Here is a 20807-nt window from a genome sequence, read left to right as displayed (position 1 = left end):
CTGTTCCTGTGCCTACACCTGGATTATCTTGATAATTGGTTGCTTCACCTCGTTTTAAATCATTTGGTGCCACGCAGTACTTCCAATCGGGATATTTGCCAAGTGCGTCTTGAACAGCATCTTCTAATAGAGAATCGAAATTACCGCCCTCATAGTTATACCACTCTTGAGAAAAATCATGATTTGCATTATCCCAACCATAAGATACCCAATTAACCGAAAACTCTTGACGTTTTACCAAACTACTATTCCCAAAAGGCACACCTAGCTCAGCAACTAGAATATGCTTTGCTAACTCCTCAATAGATAACACTGGTGATACTGCAATATGAACCCCGAACGTAGTATTAAACTGGATAAAATTATGGTTAACTGCACTGTCTCGTTTTTGCAAAGGATTAACCTGACTAATCTCTCCAACAAGTTCAAAACTAATTGCCTCTCTTGTAGATGAGGAAATTTGCGTTGTGTCTATAAAATAATGTAACAAAGCTATAATATCAGAACCAAAAATAGAAACTTACCTAGCAGCTGTACTCCGTTTTTTATGCATTTCAAAATCTTCGGTTTTCCAAATAATAGCAGCAGCAATTGCAACATCAACAGCAATCAAAATAGAATCTGTAACAGGAACACAAGCAGGACTTGAAAAAGCTAAGCATATGGCTGCTGTCCAGGATGGAATAGCTACACTTCCAGCTGCTAACACTAAACCTGCCAATGTTGAGCCTACAGCAAAGGTCCAACGTGCACGTTTAAAAAGAACAGGATAGGTTTTTGCAAAGGTAGCTGTAATTAGCACAACTCCAACAGCTCCAATAATGGCTTTCTTTTTCCACGACCTACCACCAAATATAGGAGCAACAGTTATAGAATAAAACCACAAAATCAACAGTATAGATGCTGCTATGAAAATAACTCTAAGAACGAAGGTGGTCCAAAAATGTAGCATAGATTCTTTTTTGATAAGTGCCATGATTAAACTTACTTCGATAGTTGTCAAGAGCTCTGGTGGAGTAATAGTATCTGCAACAATGGATAATAGCAACCGTTCAAAAAAAAGATTTCCTATGACTGACTTGTGCCACTTTGCATTTCTCTTTTAAATAGTGGAAGTTTTAAAAACAGTAGAACCCATTATTATATTATCAGGTTTCTGAAGACAAAGTCATGTCACAATTCCCCTGGATGTTATCACAATTCGAGCGAAATGCAAAAAATGGCTACACGAAAGTTCGTTGTAAGATGTATATACTATATATATGTAAGAGTTGTCGTATGTAAATGGATGAATCATATCAATTAGTACAACTATAAACACTCTTACGTAAGCTCTATATATCACTAATTAATAACCCTGATGTTATATTATTACTTCTCCTTGTTGTTTTCTTTTTCTTGTATGATATTAAGAGTTACTTCTTAATATCATTACTAAGATGTATTTAAATAAGATGATTACCCCTGCCATATCTCTCAATAGTCAAAGGCCTCTTGATAAGATTTGATATAATTATCACTCCCTGGAAATCCTCCTATCAGATTCAATACCTTATACAAGCCACTGCGCACATGGCCGTACCAATCCTTCACCCAGACACTCAGGTGTTACCCTCGGAATTGCGTATCTACTGGATTTCCAGTTAGGTTCCTTACAACAATTATTCAAGTATATAAGAAATAAAAAGACACGATGTATATATATTATTCATCCAGATTCGGAAATTAATAAATAATGTTGTCCATTTCTATATTCTTTATTCTTTGATAAATTTTCATAATATTATTCCTTGTTTTGATTTTATTTGATTTTATCTCTACAATACTGGATTGTGCATGATACAGATTTTTTCATCCTTAAGATAAGGAGTTACTTCCTAAACAGGTAGTATATCATTCCAGCAGGGATAATATCTTTTTTTATTATAATAATAATAATGGAAACAATATTAAATAATAATATGAGTTGTTTTGTATAAGCATTACTAAGAACTTCTAAATATTATTTATTTAAGTTTAGCAAAAATTTAAATATGTCGTTTATCTGAATTTATAACCATATCTATGCATGTATATATATATACACGTTATTTAATAATTTTTTCACAAATGCAAAACAAATTCTATTTACTGAAAATTTAAGGTATAGGAATGTTTCTAAGTATTGGAAAAGTAAGTAATTCTATAGAGATTATCAAAGTGGTAAAGAATTTTTAAAAGAGAATATTTAAATAGAATTGATGGTGATGCCGATTAATAAGACAAAAAATATATTGTTATTATACTACTACTTGCTTTTCTCACAACTGCATATCTAATAAAACGTATTAACTGGAAGAGTATATTACTTGCAGCAGGTGTTACCTTTTTTGGATATATTGCTTATGGAGTTAGATTAATTGCTCCTCAAATTTGCAATCCTGCTGCTGAAGTAGCAATATCAGGTATTACTCTTTCTGGACCAGCCTGGTGTATTGGGACATATGTTATTGGTGCCGCTTGTGCTTCTATTAGTGCCGTTCTTTCTGCTGAAGGTGCTAGTAGTGGTTGGCAATGGTGGAAGGAGTCAGGTGTTGCTAAAAGAAATATATTGTTGGAACATCCATATCCTGCAGCAAATTTAACTTTGGCGTCTGATCCTTTAGTTGAAGATCATGTATATGCTCTTAATCAACCTTTGGGGAAGTTTTTTGACAATATTACAGGTGTTCCAGCAATTTGGTATGATAATGAGGGATCTCTTTATAAAAGAGATGGTAGCATCGATAATATGTTGACTTGGTCTATCAATTATAATGACACAATGATAACTACTATAGTTCATCCAAGACATTTATTAGCATCTGCTGAAGCATTTAAAGAATTTACTACGCAAAAAAAGACTTTTCACAAGAGAGGAGATGGTGAATAACTTTCGTACAACTTGTATGATCTAAATGTTGTTGCTGCTGAATTATTCAAGGCAAATATGCAAAATGAAGCAAAAAGTGGAGCTATGGACATTGGAAATATGTTTGTATCTCAAATTCAGCCATGTACTGATATGCCCTACTATAGTGTTCAAAGTAAATTTTGTGCTTCATTTGGAGATAGTTCTACTCCAGGGATTGATTCTATAATGGTAGGTGAGGTATATGTTGATGCATATGGTGGAATTGACAATGAATGCCAAACTGGTTAAACATGCTAGTCATTGTTTTACTAAATTGGTGTTTTTTTGAATATAGTTACTCCGTTATATATACTATCAATATTTTAAATAAAGTATCTAGTTTCTTTTTTACTTTATAAAAACAATCTGAAAAGAGAAGTATTCTAAATAAGATATTTGTTGTGGATGCCTGTAATTACTTGACAAATAGTAAACATCTTCAATTATTATAGTTATATTTTTATAGTTTACAAAATTATATTTAAGTTCTTCCATATTCTTCTTGTTCGAAACAAGCAATTGACTGTGTACAATAACTTTATGATAAATGCTTATATGTATTTTTTCTCTTTCCTCCTCCATCTATTCTCCATATATAAGAAAATTTTTCTCACCTAGTGAAAACATGTATTTTTATACGAAGCACAGAATAAGTATCACAAATTATGACAGAAAAATAGCTGTTCCAGCAACATATGCTGACTAAAATAAGTGTTTGTAGTGGAAGTAAACTCTGTTTACTTGAAATAGAATGTTCTACAAAAAATAGTTAGAACAATGAGATTTTATTAGATACTAATTAATAGTATATTGAGTAATCACCTCTTCTGGAGGAAGAATATTAGTATACATTGTAACAGCGTTGGTGATCACAACTGGAATTGTTGAGAATGAATGCGCGTTGGTAATTGATATATTAGGATACATTCTCAATCATGTTTTTATGATGGTTGTATATTTATTAGTGTACAAAATTAAGGTGAAGTTCTTTACTTTCCTTCTCTATATACAACATAGAAATAATAATATACAAAACGTGTATATAAAATAAAAATAAGATATGAGGAAATCCTTGGCTTTATATATGTTGATATTAAGCCATTTTCCTCTACTAACGATAAAATATTTACGAAACAGATGCATCAATGTTTGGTGATATCTAAACAATGATTACTTAACATTTTATTGTATAGTATCTGCTAAAATTTCATTGTTGTATCTATTTCATTCTATTTCAGCCGGAATCATCATTTAGGACTGAATCAATAGGTTGGTTAGTTTCTTGAACACTGTTGTTCTCTGGGTCGTCTGAGGAATATTCGAAAGATGGTAGTGCAGCAGTATTTGATGGTGAAAGATTCTCGGTAGGAATATCAGGATTAGTTGTGAATGATGTTGGGGATTCAATAGAAGAATCTGCAGAAATATGGAATTAGTGTCAGATTCGGTTTCAATGTTCTCAAGATAATCGAAGAGGGCAAGTAGAGTAGGCTTATTTAGTTGAATAATTGAATAAATGTTGCCTTGTGCAAAGAAGGACTAAGATATATGTTAAAATAAACCACAGAACAAGTTCTTTCTTTTAATAATACGTTTATCGATGAATGATCTAGAGATGACAAATCTGTTAATAATCTTTATTGATAAACTGAATAGACGATCTTGCATAAAACACAACTATTTAATCTGCAAGTTTCTAAACATGGAGGCAATATGCTGTTTCTGTCATGTCATATCATACGAAATTTTTTGATGATAAAAAACTCATAGATTATTTTTTTGGTATTGTGGTATTCAAATATGGGAAAAATGCAACTGTCGACAGAGATTGGGATAACAGAATATATTAGATGACGTGATTAAAATGGAATATACACAGATCAAGATTTTAAAGTATTATATGTTTAAAGAATCAATTGCACTAGAACACACAACATTACAAAACAGTGTAACCATTTTGGGTAAACGATCGACAAGTAAAGCATAGAGTTTTTAAAGTTTGTTTGTTCGTTCGTTTAATTTTTTCAGTTCTTTGATCTAAACGGGAGATTTGTTCGTCGATGTGTTACCCTTTTAGGAAAAACATTTGAATACACGCGATAACAAAAAAAATGGTTACCTTTTTCTTTTTGCTTTTATTTTATTTTTTTTTGTATTATTTTATCACCTGTTCCCATAATAAAAAAGACTTTTTAGTAAACAAAAACCATAAACAAACAAGACTGTTCAAAAAAAAATATAGGTTGCATTGAACTTTATTATACGAGGTAAGAGGGCAGTCGAAATAATTAGCGATTGAGTGTAATAACTACAGACGAACAATCTGTATACATTTCCCCCCCTAGTGTGTCAAATCTGGAAATAAATAAAAATGTACATGATTATATACATCGCTGAGTATTGCCTAATTTACATTTGTTTTCTTTTCCCTCCTCAAATATCTCTATATATCAAAAAATTTTTTTTCTCCTATTTAGTATAATATGCATTTTTATACGAAGCATAGAGTATAGATCATAAGCTATGTATTAGGTAATTAGCTTTTCAAGGAGAGGGTTAGAATAATACAATGGTAAATTGGTTTGATAATTGTATTTTAGATTTTTTTCACTAATTGTATAGCGATTTATTAAAGAGTAGGTTTTAGGAACGAGGTATTCACCTGTAATGGGTCTATAGATCGCTTATTGAACTGAGAATATGAATACCATATATATGTTTTTTCTACTTTATGCTCCACATAGTAATGTTCTTTAAAAGAGTTATTTACTCAGCTAATTTTATCTATTTAGTGGTGTGATGGATGGGTGTCCTCTTGTTTATTTAGTGTATGTCTTTCTTTTTCTTTTTTTTTTTTACTTTTAAACCAAAATTCTTAGTTGGATCTCATTGGCATGAGGTTACAACTGTTATTTTTCAGTTCGCACCTATTCGTTTAAACGGTGCAACTGATATAGACAATACCTTAAGCTATTTTTAAAAAAATAGTCTATTTGTTTTATGGTTCTTTCACAAAATAAGTATTCAAGTATATATATATATATATATGTAGATATATATATATGTGTGTGGTTGTGCGACAGTTCCAGCATCTTGCATCATTTCTTTTTATGAATTAATCTACCGCTTCTGGAATATTGGTTAAACAGGTCTTTGTGTAAACAAATAAAGCCGACTAAACCAATTATTTAATAAATAATATTATAAGAATAGAAATGGTTAGAGTTAATAAATATGTAGCAGCTACAGCTGCTATTGCTGCAATCAACAAAGTCAGTGCTGTTACTACTTTACCTATTACCGCTGAAGATGTTCAAATGGCTGAATTAGTCGTTTACGTTGATGATATTCTTGGTCATATGATGGAATATCTTTCATTTAGACAGGTAAATCCAGATCAACCATACCCAAGTGTTTTAAACGATGTTGTTTTTCAAGCTATGATGAACACTGCAGATGATTCCTGGACTACTGCCTTAACTGGTATTAATCCATCAACTGTTCAAATGATGTTAACTGGTGTTCCTTGGTATTCTGCAAGAATCTTACCATCTCTTAAAGCTTATTTGGACAAAGAAGATATTGCTGTCACAGGTATCAATGCTGTCCCAGTTACTTCTTCTTCCTCTTCTTTCTTCACCATCACTCCTACCTCCTCTGCAGTAGCTTCTTCTTCTTTTTCGGCTCCTTCTGACGTTATCTCTTCTTCTTCCGCAACTTCCAGTACCGTCTCTTCAGAAACTTCCTCATCTTTTGTTACTCCTTCTTCTTCCGCAACATCCAGTACCGTCTCTTCAGAAACTTCCTCATCTTTTGTTACTCCTTCTTCTTCTACAACTTCTACTTCAGCAACACCATCATCTTCTGTTTCTCCTTCCTCTTTAGTTGCTTCATCTTCCTCAATTCCATTCTCCTCTTCTGTCATTTCTTCTTCTAGCACCCCAGTTTCTTCTTCTTATTCTTCATCTATTCTTTCCTCTAGCATCATTTCATCCTCTATCCCTGCAGTTGCTAACTTAACTACCACTTCCTCATCCTCTGCTATAACTTCATCCTCATTAGTATCTACATCTTCAGAAGGATACGTTCAAAATACTACATCCTCTTCTGTCCTATCTTCTGTTACCGACTCTTCTAAATATTTCAATGTGACAACTATGTTGAACACAGTTACTAATCGTTATGTTAACACTACGACTATTACTAGTTGTCCACCAGAGTCTTCCACAGTTGTTTCTACCACAGTTCAAAACACCTCTGAAACTACAGAAACTGTTTGCGATGAAGTTTGTCAATCAAAGAAATTAGCCGAATCTACAGCAACAGTCACATCTAGTAACGTTTCTACTGTTACATCCACAATTTGTGATGAAGTCTGTCAATCTAAGAAATCTGCCTCCTTGGCTACTTCTGTACCATCTACTGTTAGTCAAGTTACTAGATCAGAACAATCTGCCACTTCTTCCAAGCCTGTCATTGCACAACAAGTCAACGAAAACGGGGCTGCTAAGGAATTTGCTGGTGTCGGTGCATGCATTTTAGCTGCTGTTGCTCTATTGATTTAGTTGATGTCAAATGATTTAATGGAATATATCTCCTTTTCTTTGTTCTTTTTTGCTTATCTATTTTATGGTTGTGGGTCTCTATTGAACCATTGTAACTACGATTTACTCTATATCACATTCTAATATATAATTACATATTATTTATATATCTTCGTATTATAAAATTTTGTAATAGCCTTTATTTAATATTTTCATATCAACCTAATAAATTTTTGAAAAATCTTTCTTCTGATTTGAACGTACACCCATGTATATGAAACTGCAACCTGTAATTTACATAGTAAGAAAATCTTGAAAAAAGAAAAAAAAAGCATAATAGTGAAAATAAAAACAGGCAGATTGTGCGTTACTATTATTTACATTATTAATATTTTTTTTTAGTTAGTTATTTGATTTAATCAATAAAAAAAAAGTAGCATTAACCTAGTAAAATACAAACATATGTACATATAAAAACAGGATTAGACAAGGTATAGTATAGTGAAATAAAATAAAAATTAAATAAAATTAGAGTCAGAATAAACTGATTAATAGAAATTATGTTAATAATAGAATGCCTTGGGTGTTGACTTGATGCTTGACTTAAAATAAAAGCAAAAACAACAAAAAAGCAGGATATTCAACCAAGCATCTTTTTATACCAAGGTCTCTCATCATGTGCCAACTCCTCAGCATTGTAGTCTGCAGATCTTCTTGCTGGAGGAATCCAATTAGAAGACTTCCATGGCAAAACATTTTCTTGCCACATAGTATTAACCTCTTCTAAAGTCAATCCCTTAGTTTCTGGCACAAAGAAGAAAACATACAAAAAGGCGAATACACAACATCCCATGAAGACATACCCATAATAGAAATTGATTGCATCAGTAATAAAAGGTGTGAAAAAACTGATTAAGAAATTCCAAGTCCAATTTGCAGAGATTGAGATTGACATACCTTTAGCCTTGATTCTTAATGGGAAAGTCTCTGCCACAACAACGAATGCGATTGGAGCCCATGTGGTGGCAAAAGAGAAGATAAAAAAACAAGTGAAGACGATCATACAGTTTCCTGCACCCTTTGAAGATGGTTGACCTTTACCATTTGGATATAGACGTGTCACACCTACCGACGCGTAGACTGCATAACAACATATCATTGCAGCAGAGCCCCATAGTAAACATTTTCTACGGCCAAACATTTCGACAAAATAAATCCCAAAAAAAGTGGAAACAAAATTCACAACACCGATAATAATGGAAGTTTCAAAAGAGTCTTCTAAACCGACAGACTTGAAGATGGAGGTACCATAATAGAAGAAATAATTAGCACCTGTTAATTGTTGTAGAGATTGAATAAAGATACCCATTATTAATCTTTGTAAGATTTTATCCTTTGGAGAAAACAACTCCCTCCATGTAGCATTACCTGCGGCTCTTTCCATTTCAATGCTGCTGCGAAGTAGATCGACCTCATCTTGTACCGATGTATCATTAACATCGACTTTGTTTGATCTGGCAATGGATTTCTTGGCATCCTCTATTCTACCAACCTCGATTAGGAATCTTGGAGATTCAGGGACAAAAAACATTGCAGCAATCATTAGCAAGGCCCATGCGAAACCCAAACCTAATGGCACTCTCCATTGAGTTGAATTACTGTAACGCTTGGTACCAAAGTTTGTACAATAACCTATGAAGATACCTAGCGTGATCATCAATTGATAGCATGCAATAAGGGTACCTCTGATATGTTTTGGGGATACTTCTGAGATCATTAGAGGGGAGTAGACGGCGATCCCACCTACACCCATACCGGAAATGATTCTACCAATAAAATATTGGTACCATTTATCGATAGAAGATATTGATATAGCTAAACCAATCATATAAACGACAGAGACCCAAACCAGTGCAAGTCTTCTACCCCACACATCCCCAATTCTGGAGAAAGCAATACCACCTATGGCACAACCGATATTAAAAATAGATACAATCAAACCGGTCCGAACCTTAGAGAAATAATAAGTACCATCAGCTGCTCTTTGACCAAATCTTCTTTGAAAGTCGGTTTGATTGATGAAACCCCCGATAGTACCTGTATCCCATCCGAATATATAACCACCGAAGGCTATCATTAAACATAGGAGTGAGACAGTTATGTAGGCAGAAGCAGGTTTCCTAGGGATTTCAGTAATTTTGCTAGTTGGAGCAATATCTTCATCTGTTTTTTTCAAATAATCATTCTCATTGTTCAAACTGTCATTATTTTCAGAACCGTGATAGTCAGTAGGAGAATGGTTATTCAAGTCATTGCTATCTTCCTTATAGGAATTTTGGGAGACAGTCGAATGAGTGATTGAATTCAGAGGAGGAATAGGTTCTGAAGACATTGAATTATTCTGAGTTTAACAAAAAGCAAAAAGCAAAAATCGAAGAGTAACAAAGTAGTAATAGTCGACTGTAAATATAAATATAAATATAAATATATATATTTATGGGCTGTCTTTTATTTGCTTTGATCTATTCCTTTTTGAACAAAGTCAAGTATAAAACAAAAGAAATAGAATAAAAAATAAATCAAAGTAATAAAAAAGTTAAGGGTATAGTGATGTAAGCACCAGAACACTTAATCAAGGGAGAAGAAGATCAAGGGAGAAGATTTCTTGGTGTCCGGTGTAATATGAGGATACGTATTTATATATTTATATATTTATATATTTATATATTTATATATTTGTATATTTGTATATATTTATTTGGATGTTTGTATATTTGTATATGTTTTATTTACGTGTGGCAGTGTACTTTCTTCTACTACTATTGTTTATCACATTCTTAACAGAGATCAAGTTAGAGTTAAAGACAAAGTTAAAGACAAAAGACAAGAACAAAGGACAAAGGACAAAGACAAAAGATAAAAGGCAAGGACAAAGAAAAAAGACAAAGAAAAAAGAAAAACAGGGGAATCATGTAAAAGAAGCAAAACAATAGCCATCAACAATAACAATAATAATACAACATATTGTCTTCATTCATGTAATAAAAAACTAAACAAATGCAAGTATTTAAGGTTTGCTATTGTGATTTGTCCTCTCCAACAACAATGCAAAACCTGTGTTTTAGAATAGAAAATATTGTAGCGCCGTATTATCCCTTATTCTGTATGTCTATGATTGTGAATCACGTGTTTCAGTAGTAATTGTTCAATGTTTTGTGTTTTATGGCATGAAAATAGAGTTGTCATCACTGGAATAATAGAATTCTTTGTCTGTGAAATAGCATATACAAATAAATAAATAAATAAATAAACCCAAAATTAAGGATTGTAGTTTGGTCCCACGTGTCTTTTATTTGTATATGTTTCCCCTGTCCCAATCTGTTTTTTTTTTACAATGATTTGCAAATGATAGACATTTTTTTGGTGTTTTTCATATATTTTGTTCAACAGAAGAAATGTTTTTTTGGGAAATGTTCCGGCGGCTAAATTAATAAATATATAAATATATACAAAGAAGTAGATAGATGAATGAATAAACAGATGAACAAATTGTAATGCTATCATTATCAATATACTTAATGCCATTAGCTATCATGGAAACGAAGAAAACATACATACATACGTGTGTATATAAACGTGTATATATAAACTTTATCTCTTATTCTAAGCTAGTTTTTCCTTCATAATTCGGCAATGATTCTTGACCAGTTTTCAAACTGTTCTTTCCCATATTGGATGTTACCAATCCACTGTGCTACTAGTTTTGTAAATTCACCGCTTTGCTCTCCTGGCAGTAATGGAATGTCAATCGATTCTTCCTTCCAGCCGATCTCTTTTATTGGAGATACAATAGCTGCAGTACCGGATCCAAAGGCCTCCACCAATTCACCCCTTTTTGCCTTCTCTTTCACTTCATTAATAGTACAATAACGTTCACTGACTGTCCATTCCTTAGGGTCCAGCCTAGTTCTTGCTAAAGTTAAAATAGAATCCCTTGTCACACCTTCTAAAATGGTTCCATCCAATGGAGCAGTGACCAGTTCCTTCTTACCTGTCGCAGATTCCTTGAATACAAAGAAACAGTTCATTGTACCTACCTCTGTCACATTCTTTTCTGGACCAAATAACCACAAGTTTTGTTGGTATCCACGTTCCGCAGCTTGCACTTGTGGCAAGATACATGGCGCATAGTTGGCTCCCAGCTTCTTGTCACCGCAACCACCTGGCCATGCCCTTGTAGCATGGTCGGTAGCCTCCAATCTAACTGCTTTGAAACCTGTCTTGTAATATGGTCCTACCGGAGAACAAATGACGAACAGTAATGCTCTGTCTGGCGGAGCAACCCCTAGTGTGGTAGTGGTGCCAATTAGTGTTGGTCTAATGTATAAGGAGTAGCCTTGACCTTCTGGAATCAAATGTTTATCCTGTTCAATCAACCTTGTGATCAGTTTAATCAGTTCTTCACCGTCGAAGTTTGGTAACATGATTCTGGAAGCAGACTTGTTCATACGTTTCATGTTCATTTCAGGTCTGAACAGTGCGATTTTATTATCTTCAGTTCTGTAAGCTTTCATACCTTCAAATAATTCAAATGCATAGTGAAAGACAACTGCAGATGGGTCTAGACACAATGGACCATAAGGTTTGATGTGTGGGATGTCCCATCCTTTTTCTTTTGTCCATTCAACGGTCAACATATGATCTGTGAAAGTCTTACCAAAGATCAGTTTGTCATTTGACAATGGTTTAGAAGGGGTTGCAACTGGTGTGATAACGATTTTCGATGCGTCTAATGGAGCTGACATTATGGACCAATGAAAATGAGTATACTAATTGATGCTCTCAAAGCTAAAATACTTTCCTTTTATTCTTTTCTTTTCTTTTTTTTTTAATCCTTTCCTTTCTTATTCAGTAATATTTGTTTGGAATATAAAGGAATGTTAACAATATTAACAATATTGTATTTTCTTCCACAAAGATGAGGAGAAGACAGAGAAGAGAACTCCAAGGGTATATATAATATATGTTACAATACAAGAAGAAACAATATCTCCACATTAAAGACATAAAGACATAAAGACATGCTTATACAAACACACAAACACACACACACACATGCACATACATACACGTGTATATATATATTATTATTATGAGTACGATCCAAATAATAAGGCCATCGTTTGAACGAATCACTGACCTTCAGAAAGACATATAAATCTAATTAGATGTCCTAACCTGCATTATTGATGGGGCAATGCAAAGAGCGGCAAAGAAAAAGAAAAAGACAAACACAAAAACGAAAATTCTCTCTTATTATTGTGTGTGTACCCTTGAAAAAAACACTAAAACAAAAACGTCATTTTTGTCAGAGACACAATAAACTGGGAAAGAATTGTTCGATAAGTGTCAAATCAATTAGAGAATCTGGGAAGTTCTCAATAGATCCATTGAATTTGTTACCATTAATTATTGTTATCATTATCATTACCATTTTTGTGTCTTGCTTTTTTTTTATTTTTTTGTTTATCAATTGTAATTTCGTCGTATTTTAAATGCCGCGTGGGGTCGTCCAAAAAAAAAAAAATAAAAAAAAGGATAGAAAAAGAAAAGAGTAAAAATGGTACAAAAATCTGGAGATCAATAAACAAAACAATAGCTTTCACGGACAATATTTAGTTGTTTACTTTTAAACAATTAAGGATACATCGAAAGTTCTTCAAGAAAAAAAAATAAAGAAAAAAAAATAAAGAAAAAAAAATAAGAAAAGAAGACGAGACTGTCTTAATCTAGAAAACACCCATACATTTAGGCTGGTATTGTCTATTACGTGTGTTTTTCACCAGGGTCTCCTGTTTAGGAAAATAAGCAAGTATTCTTTACACACAACAGGGTCTTGTTGTTGTGGTTGTTGTTTTTAGCTTTAGAATTCCCTCACGGAAGAACACCGTATCAGATAGTAGAAGATGAATGTTTACATACTGTTACCGGTAAGTAAAAACTTATTATACGCAGTTTACTGGTCACAATCAGGGGAACGGGAGGGTGAGAAAATGGTAATGTGAACTGATGTTTCTACCATCTTCACTTGTGAACATCTGTCTTCTCTGTGTGTTTATGTAACAGAAACAAAAAGAGAAAGACAGAAGACCTCACTGTGAAAAATCGTATAGTAAGTGAGAGTGATAGCTACACTCTACAAGTCTTTATTATTGACCATTCCATTCATTCTAATTCTACTCTTCTCCCTCTTTGACTATGTGGAATACGGTCGGTCATTATATTCTTTGAACTTTTTTTTTTCTTTTCTTTTTTTGGGTATTATGTTGGTTTGCAATGAGGAAACAAGTAAGCAAGATCGATAGATTGATAGATTGAATGTATCTCTTGGTCACTCTCCGTATGTTGTGATGTATCATCTAAGGAACCAACCACTCTAATATTGGTGGCTTTCCTTTCTTGTCTCAGTAAAAGAAAAAAAATGAATCATGGGTTTCAGATTTCGAATGTTGAAGGCCATCTAAGATTTAGTTAGCTATTGTGTGGCAGCCGTGAATCCCTTTCATTATGTAGGAGGGTTCGAGATTCTAGCTGTATAATGGTTATTCATCTTTTGTTCGTGTCTTTTTTACATTTATTCGTAATGCTTACTTACTTGCTAGCTTGTTTGTTTTGGTTCTCCTTTTCGTGTTTACTTCGTGATAGAGCTTGAGAGATTTTTTGCCCTAAGCATCCAACTAACTTAACCGCAGAAATGGCTAGAGGACCGTATGCATATTTAAATACACTGTAAGGATAGCAGAAAAAAAAGGAGTTAAGACGGTAGCCTGGGGCTAAGAGTATTATGAATTAATTAGTGCATAAGGGAGAGTTACTGTTTATTTTTTTTTTTTAAGATATCTTAGAATATGTAGAATGTTATGAAATGAACATAATCAAACTTTGAAAAGTTACAAAATGATATCCAAGGAATATACTATATTTATAATACTAATGAAAACGATGAAAAAAAAAAAAAGAGAAGAGAAAACAAGAAACGATGAATCATGATAATTTTATTCTGCAAATACAAATCACTACAATATGTTAGAGTTTAAGATAAAGTAAAACAGTAAACGTGGAAATATTGGTAATATTAATATCTGATCATAAATGATACTTATCATAATAAAACTGCACTATAGTTATAATAAATTCGTTCTCAAATGAAAATTATTAATTAATCATGACAATACAGTTTATATCATTTTTACTTTATAGAGGATCTGATTGTTGACATAATATCGATCTTTTTATCTGCAAAAGTAAAAATTAAGAAAAAATGGTTTTGTCTCTTTCCAAGACTAGTTATTAACTCAATACCACAGCATACATATATTTTACAACGTTTCTATTCCAATAATAATGGATATTCAAAAACAAAAGAAAAAAAAATGCAGGACCGTCCCCTTTCATTTTCTTCTTCAATTTCACTTATTCAAACAAATTAATTGCTTACTAACAGATAGACATTATTTGTAAGTGATAATAATAACAATAATAATAATCATTATATTTTACGTATAGAAAGAAGCATCTTAAAAGATTAGCAGCTCCACACCATTGGTTATTGGACAAATTATCTGGTTGTTACGCTCCAAGACCATCTGCTGGTCCACACAAATTGCGTGAATCTTTACCATTGATCGTTTTCTTAAGGAACAGATTAAAGTATGCTTTGAATGGTCGTGAAGTTAAAGCTATTTTAATGCAACGTCATGTCAAAGTCGACGGTAAAGTTAGAACTGATACTACTTTCCCAGCTGGTTTTATGGATGTGATCACTTTGGAAGCCACCAATGAAAACTTTAGATTAGTTTATGACGTCAAGGGTAGATTTGCTGTCCACAGAATCACTGATGAAGAAGCTACTTACAAGTTAGGTAAGGTCAAAAGAGTCCAATTGGGTAAGAAGGGTATTCCATACGTTGTTACTCACGACGGTAGAACCATTAGATACCCAGACCCAAACATCAAGGTTAATGACACTGTTAAGATTGACTTAGCTACTGGTAAGATCACCGATTTCATCAAGTTCGATACCGGTAAATTAGTCTACGTTACTGGTGGTCGTAACTTAGGTCGTGTTGGTACTATTGTCCACAAGGAAAGACACGACGGTGGTTTCGACTTGGTCCACATCAAGGACTCCTTAGACAACACCTTCGTCACCAGATTGAACAATGTCTTCATCATTGGTGAACAAGGTAAGCCATACATTTCTTTACCAAAGGGTAAGGGTATTAAATTAACTATTGCTGAAGAACGTGACAGAAGAAGAGCTCAACAAGGTTTATGAATTATTTTAACTGTTGCGAAATAAAAGACTAAAGTGAGATAAATCTAAAAATAAGAAAGAAAAAAAAGAAAAAGAATAATTTCTCCATTCTTCTTCTTCTTTTTTTTAGTCTCTCTTTATTTTTCCATTTATTTAAATGTATATTCATAAATAGTCAATCAGTACATAAAAATATAATTTTATAGTCATTTTTTTCTTTAATAAATTGTTATTACGTAGTCTTAGGATTTCTGTATTTTATTTTAGTTAATTTACATATTTATCAAAAAAAAAAAAAAAATAAAAAAGAGAGGTTGAGGTTAGTGTCGTAGCACCTAAATCTTCAACTATATAAAAGATTACACAAATAGATTACTACTCCTCTTTTGAAATACCATAATCCATTAGTGACATAATTCTGTTCGGTTTTTGTTGCACAGAATAAAATAGATTCTATTCTAGTGTCATCTTCACTGGACCGGATAGACAGCCGAGTCAGACACTGGAATTGCAACTTGATAGCGACAAATCATTATGTGTGTTGAGCTCGAGGATTTCTAACTTTCTCCGTTCCTTCAAAATTTGTCATAAAAAAGTGAAAAAAAAAACTAAAGGATTTAGTGGAATTTTTCAGTTTTAATTTCTTTTTTTTTTGTTTTTTTTTCTTCGAGAAAGTTTTTCAGTATATATTGATTACGTGTTCGTACAAAAAAAAAGATTGATTGAAGTAGCACAAGTGAGAATATAAAGATATCAAGTGCAAAACCAACAGCTGTCGTGACAAAGATCGTGTTGCTTCAACTTGTCTTACCAACCGGTTTAATGCTATATTAAGGTTTCAGTGAGATTTTAACATTATTATCTAACTTTGATTGAGATTAAACAGAGATTAATTAGAAGAGACCTTGTGTTGTGAATAATTACAAAAAAATAAAGTTTAACTAAATAGACATAGAAATAGCTATTGCAACAAAATACAGCACAGCCCAGCAAAACTTAAATAAGTTAACATGGCCGGGAAACAATATAAGTCAAGCAGGGAGTCTTCCGTTGATGTTGATGATATGAAATTTAAGTATACCAAGAAAGCTTTAAATTATGACCAACTTGGTGCTAAATGGCTACTTCAAAAGGCTCCATCCTCTGAAGGACAGTATAGGACTTGGTTAATTATTGTGACTTTACTTGCTGCCTTTGTCAGATTCTACAAATTATGGTATCCAAAAGAGGTTGTGTTCGATGAAGTCCATTTTGGTAAATTTGCATCCTACTATTTAGAAAGATCTTATTTCTTCGATGTTCATCCTCCATTTGCTAAGATGGCAATTGCTTTTATTGGTTGGTTATGTGGTTATGATGGTTCCTTTAAATTCAATGAAATTGGTGACTCTTATGAAACACACCCTGCACCATACTTGGCTTATCGTGCTTACAATGCTATTTTAGGGACTTTAACTATTCCTTTATTATTTAACACTTTGAAGGAATTGAATTTCAGAGCTACTACCTGTGCTTTGGGTGCCTTATTGGTTGCTATTGACAATGCCCATGTTATCGATTCTAGATTAATCTTATTAGATGCAATGTTACTTGTCACTATTGCCTCTACCTTCTATTGTTATACTAGGTTCTACAAGGAACAATTAAAACAACCTTTCACAAAGCAATGGTTCATTTGGTTGCATCTAACCGGGGTATCATTATCCCTTGTCATCTCCACCAAATACGTTGGTGTAATGACTTATGCTGCTATTAGTATTGCTGTTGCCATTAATTTATGGCAGTTATTGGATATTCGTTCCGGTTTATCTTTGAAGAAATTTTATAAACATTTTGTGACTAGATTAGTCGCTTTGGTTATTATTCCATTTGCACTTTACTTGTTTTGGTTCTGGGTTCATTTCACAATCTTAAACACTTCTGGTCAAGGTGATGCATTCATGTCTGCGGAATTTCAAGAAACTTTGAAGGATTCTGAAGCTACTATAAATTCCAAACCGGTCAACTATTACGATATCATTACCATTAAACACAAGGATACTAATGCTTTCTTACATTCTCACTTGGCTTATTATCCATTACGTTATGAAGATGGTCGTATCTCTACTGAAGGTCAACAGGTCACTGGTTACCACGCAGCTGATGTCAACAATCACTGGCAAATTATACCTTTACTAGATTCACCAAAATCATCTTCTGATCCATTATTATTAGGTGATCACTTCAGATTGAAACATGTCGTTACAGATACCTTCTTATTAACCCATGATGTTGCATCTCCCTTATATCCAACCAATGAAGAAGTTACTACTGTTAATGAAGAATTAGCTAACGGTGAAAAATATAAACAAACAATTTTCGAATTTCAACCAATCTCTAAGAATGATGTAGGTTACACTGTGAAGACACAACTGACATCATTCCGTATCTTCCACATTGACACTGCAGTAGCACTTTGGTCTCATAACGATGAACTCTTACCTGAATGGGGGTTTAACCAACAAGAAGTTAATGGTAATAAGAAGATTAAAGATGACGGTAACGTCTGGACTGTCGATACTATCGTCAATCTAGACGAGTCAAGAAATGTTTATGTACCAAAGAAAGTGAAGAAACTACCATTTTTCACTAAATGGTACGAATTACAAAACTTGATGTTTGAGCATAACAATAAGTTAACCTCAGAGCATCCAGCTGCATCTCAACCACAGTCATGGCCAGGCAGTTTGAGGGGTGTATCTTTCTGGACTAAAGAAGCAGAGAGAAAACAAATTTATTTCATTGGTAACATTATCGGGTTTTGGTTCGAAGTCATTTCTATCTGTCTTTATCTAGGTATTGTTGCTGCTGATCTACTTACCAGAAAGCGTGATTATTTTGCATTAAATAAAATCACTAGAGAAAAACTTTATTGTCCATTAGCCTTCCTACTTTGTGGTTGGGCATGTCACTATTTCCCATTCTTCTTAATGGGGCGTCAAAAATTCTTACACCACTACTTGCCAGCTCATTTGATTGCAGCTTTGTTTACTGCTGGTCTTTGGGAAGTAATTTTCAGTGATTGTAAATCTATTAATGTGGAAAAAGATGAAGAAATTCCAGGAGCACCATTTGAAATGACCCCAACAGTGTATACATTCTTCTTAAATTTCTTCTTTATTCTAGTAACTATAGGTGTCATCTCTTTCTTCATTTTCTTTGCTCCATTAACATACGGTGATGTTGCTTTGACTCCAAAGGAAATTGTTCTAAGACAATGGTTTAACATTGTTTTAAGTTTCTCTAAATAAGACATTATAACAAAATAGATCAAATGATCAACAGTTTATTTTCTTGTTTCTTAACAAGAATAAAATATACATTAATATATATGTCTCCTTATTTATGTACGTCTAATTGACTATCTTTAAGTTATTATAAGAGGTAATATAGCTTTTTTTTCTTTAATTCTTTTTCAATTAGATGAAATTGTTGGAAACGGAAAATGCCTATGTACCTTGTTAACAATTTCAATGTAATTAGGTTCATTTTCCACATTTATGTATCCATGTCTAATTAAGAAATCCACCATTATAAGACCACAGTTTGGTTTAAACTCTTTATTTATCAAAGCTTGAACAACTTCTTCTAATGTCATTAAGTTAAAAGAATCCACTTCTCCATCATTAGGCTTAGGAATAACATCATGTGGCAAATGTAAATCATAAATAAATTCTGTCTCACCAACAATATATGATCTTTCTGAACTGAAATTATCTTTATCTGCATCACCTTCATAGTGAAAATAAGTGACAACGCCTGCAGCTTCAATATATTTTTCCACTATGGGTTTCTCCAAATTTGCTTCTTCTAAACTTTCCTTAATCACTGTTTCATATGGTCCATATGGATAACCTAGTCCACCTGCGACAATATTATCTAACATAAGTGGCCAGGTAGGTTTAGTAGCAGACCTTCTTGGAATCCAAAATTTGATTTCTTTAGTGTCAGGATCGGTCACGTAGCCATTGATATGAGAACCATGGGTTATAATACCAAAAGGACCGGATAGAGCACGTTCCAATAAAACATAAGGTTCCCCTCCAATCCATATAGCATACTTTTCATTTCTCCACGCTTTTAAAGCCTTCAATTTACAATTGGGGGATCTATATAAAATTTGTCCAATTTCTTCAAGTTGGCTATTTCTTGTTTCGAAATCTGTTGACTTAAATATTAATCTATGCGTTGCGTCATCGATGAAAAATGTTTCATTGAGTAAAACTGATGGAATCAATGATCTCAATTCTGTAACAATAAATTTGCAAACAAATCCGACTTTAATTCCATGGTGTGTGGTTAAATAATATACGTTTTTTTGGAAAGCTTCAAGGTTTTCAAAATGTAAAGGAAACAAATCCACTCTATTGACAATATCAAGGAAAGAAAAATTCTTCTCGTCATCTTCTGCCGTTCTAATTAGAACTTGTTTACCATTAGGACGAACACCAACTTTAACCATTGTGCCTTATTAACTTTTCCTATTTTTATGGGTGTACGTATATGTAAATGTATTTTTAGTCTGCTATTTGTCCGAGAAAACAGTTCAATTATTCACTAGACATCTAAGGTCGAAATCTTAAGAAGGTCACTCATTAAAAAAGGTATGCAGTTCCATGTTATTGTCTATGCGTAACAGTTAATCTATCACTCCACTTCTTGAACAAAAAATCTCTCTCTTTTTTTATCTTAATCTCTTTATAAACTATTTTCTTTTTTCCATTTTTCTTTTTCTTTTTCTTTTTCCTCTTAGTAATACTAATCTATCTTTATGGTGTAATAGTGATGACGTGGTATGTAAAGATATAATATTTTTCTTGACTTTTGTTGAGTAATATATCGATTGATCAATTAGATGTCTTAGAGTTCAGATTTATCTCATTTCTATAACGGACATATTCGTCCTATTTTTTGCAAGGTCCATTGAGGATCTAGATGGCCTAATGGTAACAATCAATGAAAATCAAACCAACTA

The 20807-nt window shown here is 33.0% G+C and overlaps 8 protein-coding genes across 8 annotated transcripts; 4 read left to right on the top strand and 4 right to left on the bottom strand.

Moving 5' to 3' along the window:
* Window positions 1–520: 520 nt before the first annotated feature.
* On the bottom strand, window positions 521–976 carry PWA37_002739 (uncharacterized protein; the record flags this gene model as incomplete). The annotated part of the gene is made up of 1 exon (XM_064859293.1): window positions 521–976. One exon carries the CDS (start codon window positions 974–976, stop codon window positions 521–523), a length of 456 nt encoding a protein of 151 aa, XP_064714102.1.
* A 1794-nt stretch (window positions 977–2770) lies between these two features.
* PWA37_002738 (uncharacterized protein) lies at window positions 2771–2911 on the top strand (the record flags this gene model as incomplete). The annotated part of the gene is made up of 1 exon (XM_064859292.1): window positions 2771–2911. The coding sequence occupies one exon, from the start codon at window positions 2771–2773 to the stop codon at window positions 2909–2911; it is 141 nt and encodes a 46-aa protein (XP_064714101.1).
* A 3236-nt stretch (window positions 2912–6147) lies between these two features.
* DAN1 (Dan1p) lies at window positions 6148–7497 on the top strand (the record flags this gene model as incomplete). The annotated part of the gene is made up of 1 exon (XM_064859291.1): window positions 6148–7497. One exon carries the CDS (start codon window positions 6148–6150, stop codon window positions 7495–7497), a length of 1350 nt encoding a protein of 449 aa, XP_064714100.1.
* A 619-nt stretch (window positions 7498–8116) lies between these two features.
* PWA37_002736 (sugar porter family MFS transporter) lies at window positions 8117–9868 on the bottom strand (the record flags this gene model as incomplete). Its single annotated transcript, XM_064859290.1, has 1 exon — window positions 8117–9868. The coding sequence occupies one exon, from the start codon at window positions 9866–9868 to the stop codon at window positions 8117–8119; it is 1752 nt and encodes a 583-aa protein (XP_064714099.1).
* Window positions 9869–11156: 1288 nt separating this feature from the next.
* Window positions 11157–12281, bottom strand: BAT2 (branched-chain-amino-acid transaminase BAT2; the record flags this gene model as incomplete). The annotated part of the gene is made up of 1 exon (XM_064859289.1): window positions 11157–12281. One exon carries the CDS (start codon window positions 12279–12281, stop codon window positions 11157–11159), a length of 1125 nt encoding a protein of 374 aa, XP_064714098.1.
* Window positions 12282–14230: 1949 nt separating this feature from the next.
* Window positions 14231–15814, top strand: RPS4A (40S ribosomal protein eS4 RPS4A; the record flags this gene model as incomplete). The annotated part of the gene is made up of 2 exons (XM_064859288.1): window positions 14231–14244; window positions 15043–15814. The coding sequence occupies 2 exons, from the start codon at window positions 14231–14233 to the stop codon at window positions 15812–15814; spliced, it is 786 nt and encodes a 261-aa protein (XP_064714097.1).
* A 989-nt stretch (window positions 15815–16803) lies between these two features.
* On the top strand, window positions 16804–19083 carry PMT4 (dolichyl-phosphate-mannose-protein mannosyltransferase; the record flags this gene model as incomplete). Its single annotated transcript, XM_064859287.1, has 1 exon — window positions 16804–19083. The coding sequence occupies one exon, from the start codon at window positions 16804–16806 to the stop codon at window positions 19081–19083; it is 2280 nt and encodes a 759-aa protein (XP_064714096.1).
* Window positions 19084–19247: 164 nt separating this feature from the next.
* Window positions 19248–20294, bottom strand: PWA37_002732 (uncharacterized protein; the record flags this gene model as incomplete). Its single annotated transcript, XM_064859286.1, has 1 exon — window positions 19248–20294. One exon carries the CDS (start codon window positions 20292–20294, stop codon window positions 19248–19250), a length of 1047 nt encoding a protein of 348 aa, XP_064714095.1.
* Between the last annotated feature and the right edge of the window lie 513 nt (window positions 20295–20807).

Source organism: Arxiozyma heterogenica (genome assembly GCF_036370985.1).
Source record: "Arxiozyma heterogenica strain weizmannii chromosome Unknown scaffold_21, whole genome shotgun sequence".
In the NCBI taxonomy this organism is placed as follows: domain Eukaryota; kingdom Fungi; phylum Ascomycota; class Saccharomycetes; order Saccharomycetales; family Saccharomycetaceae; genus Arxiozyma; species Arxiozyma heterogenica.
Note: the sequence above shows the minus strand (reverse complement) of the source record. Positions and strands in the feature narration are given on the sequence as shown.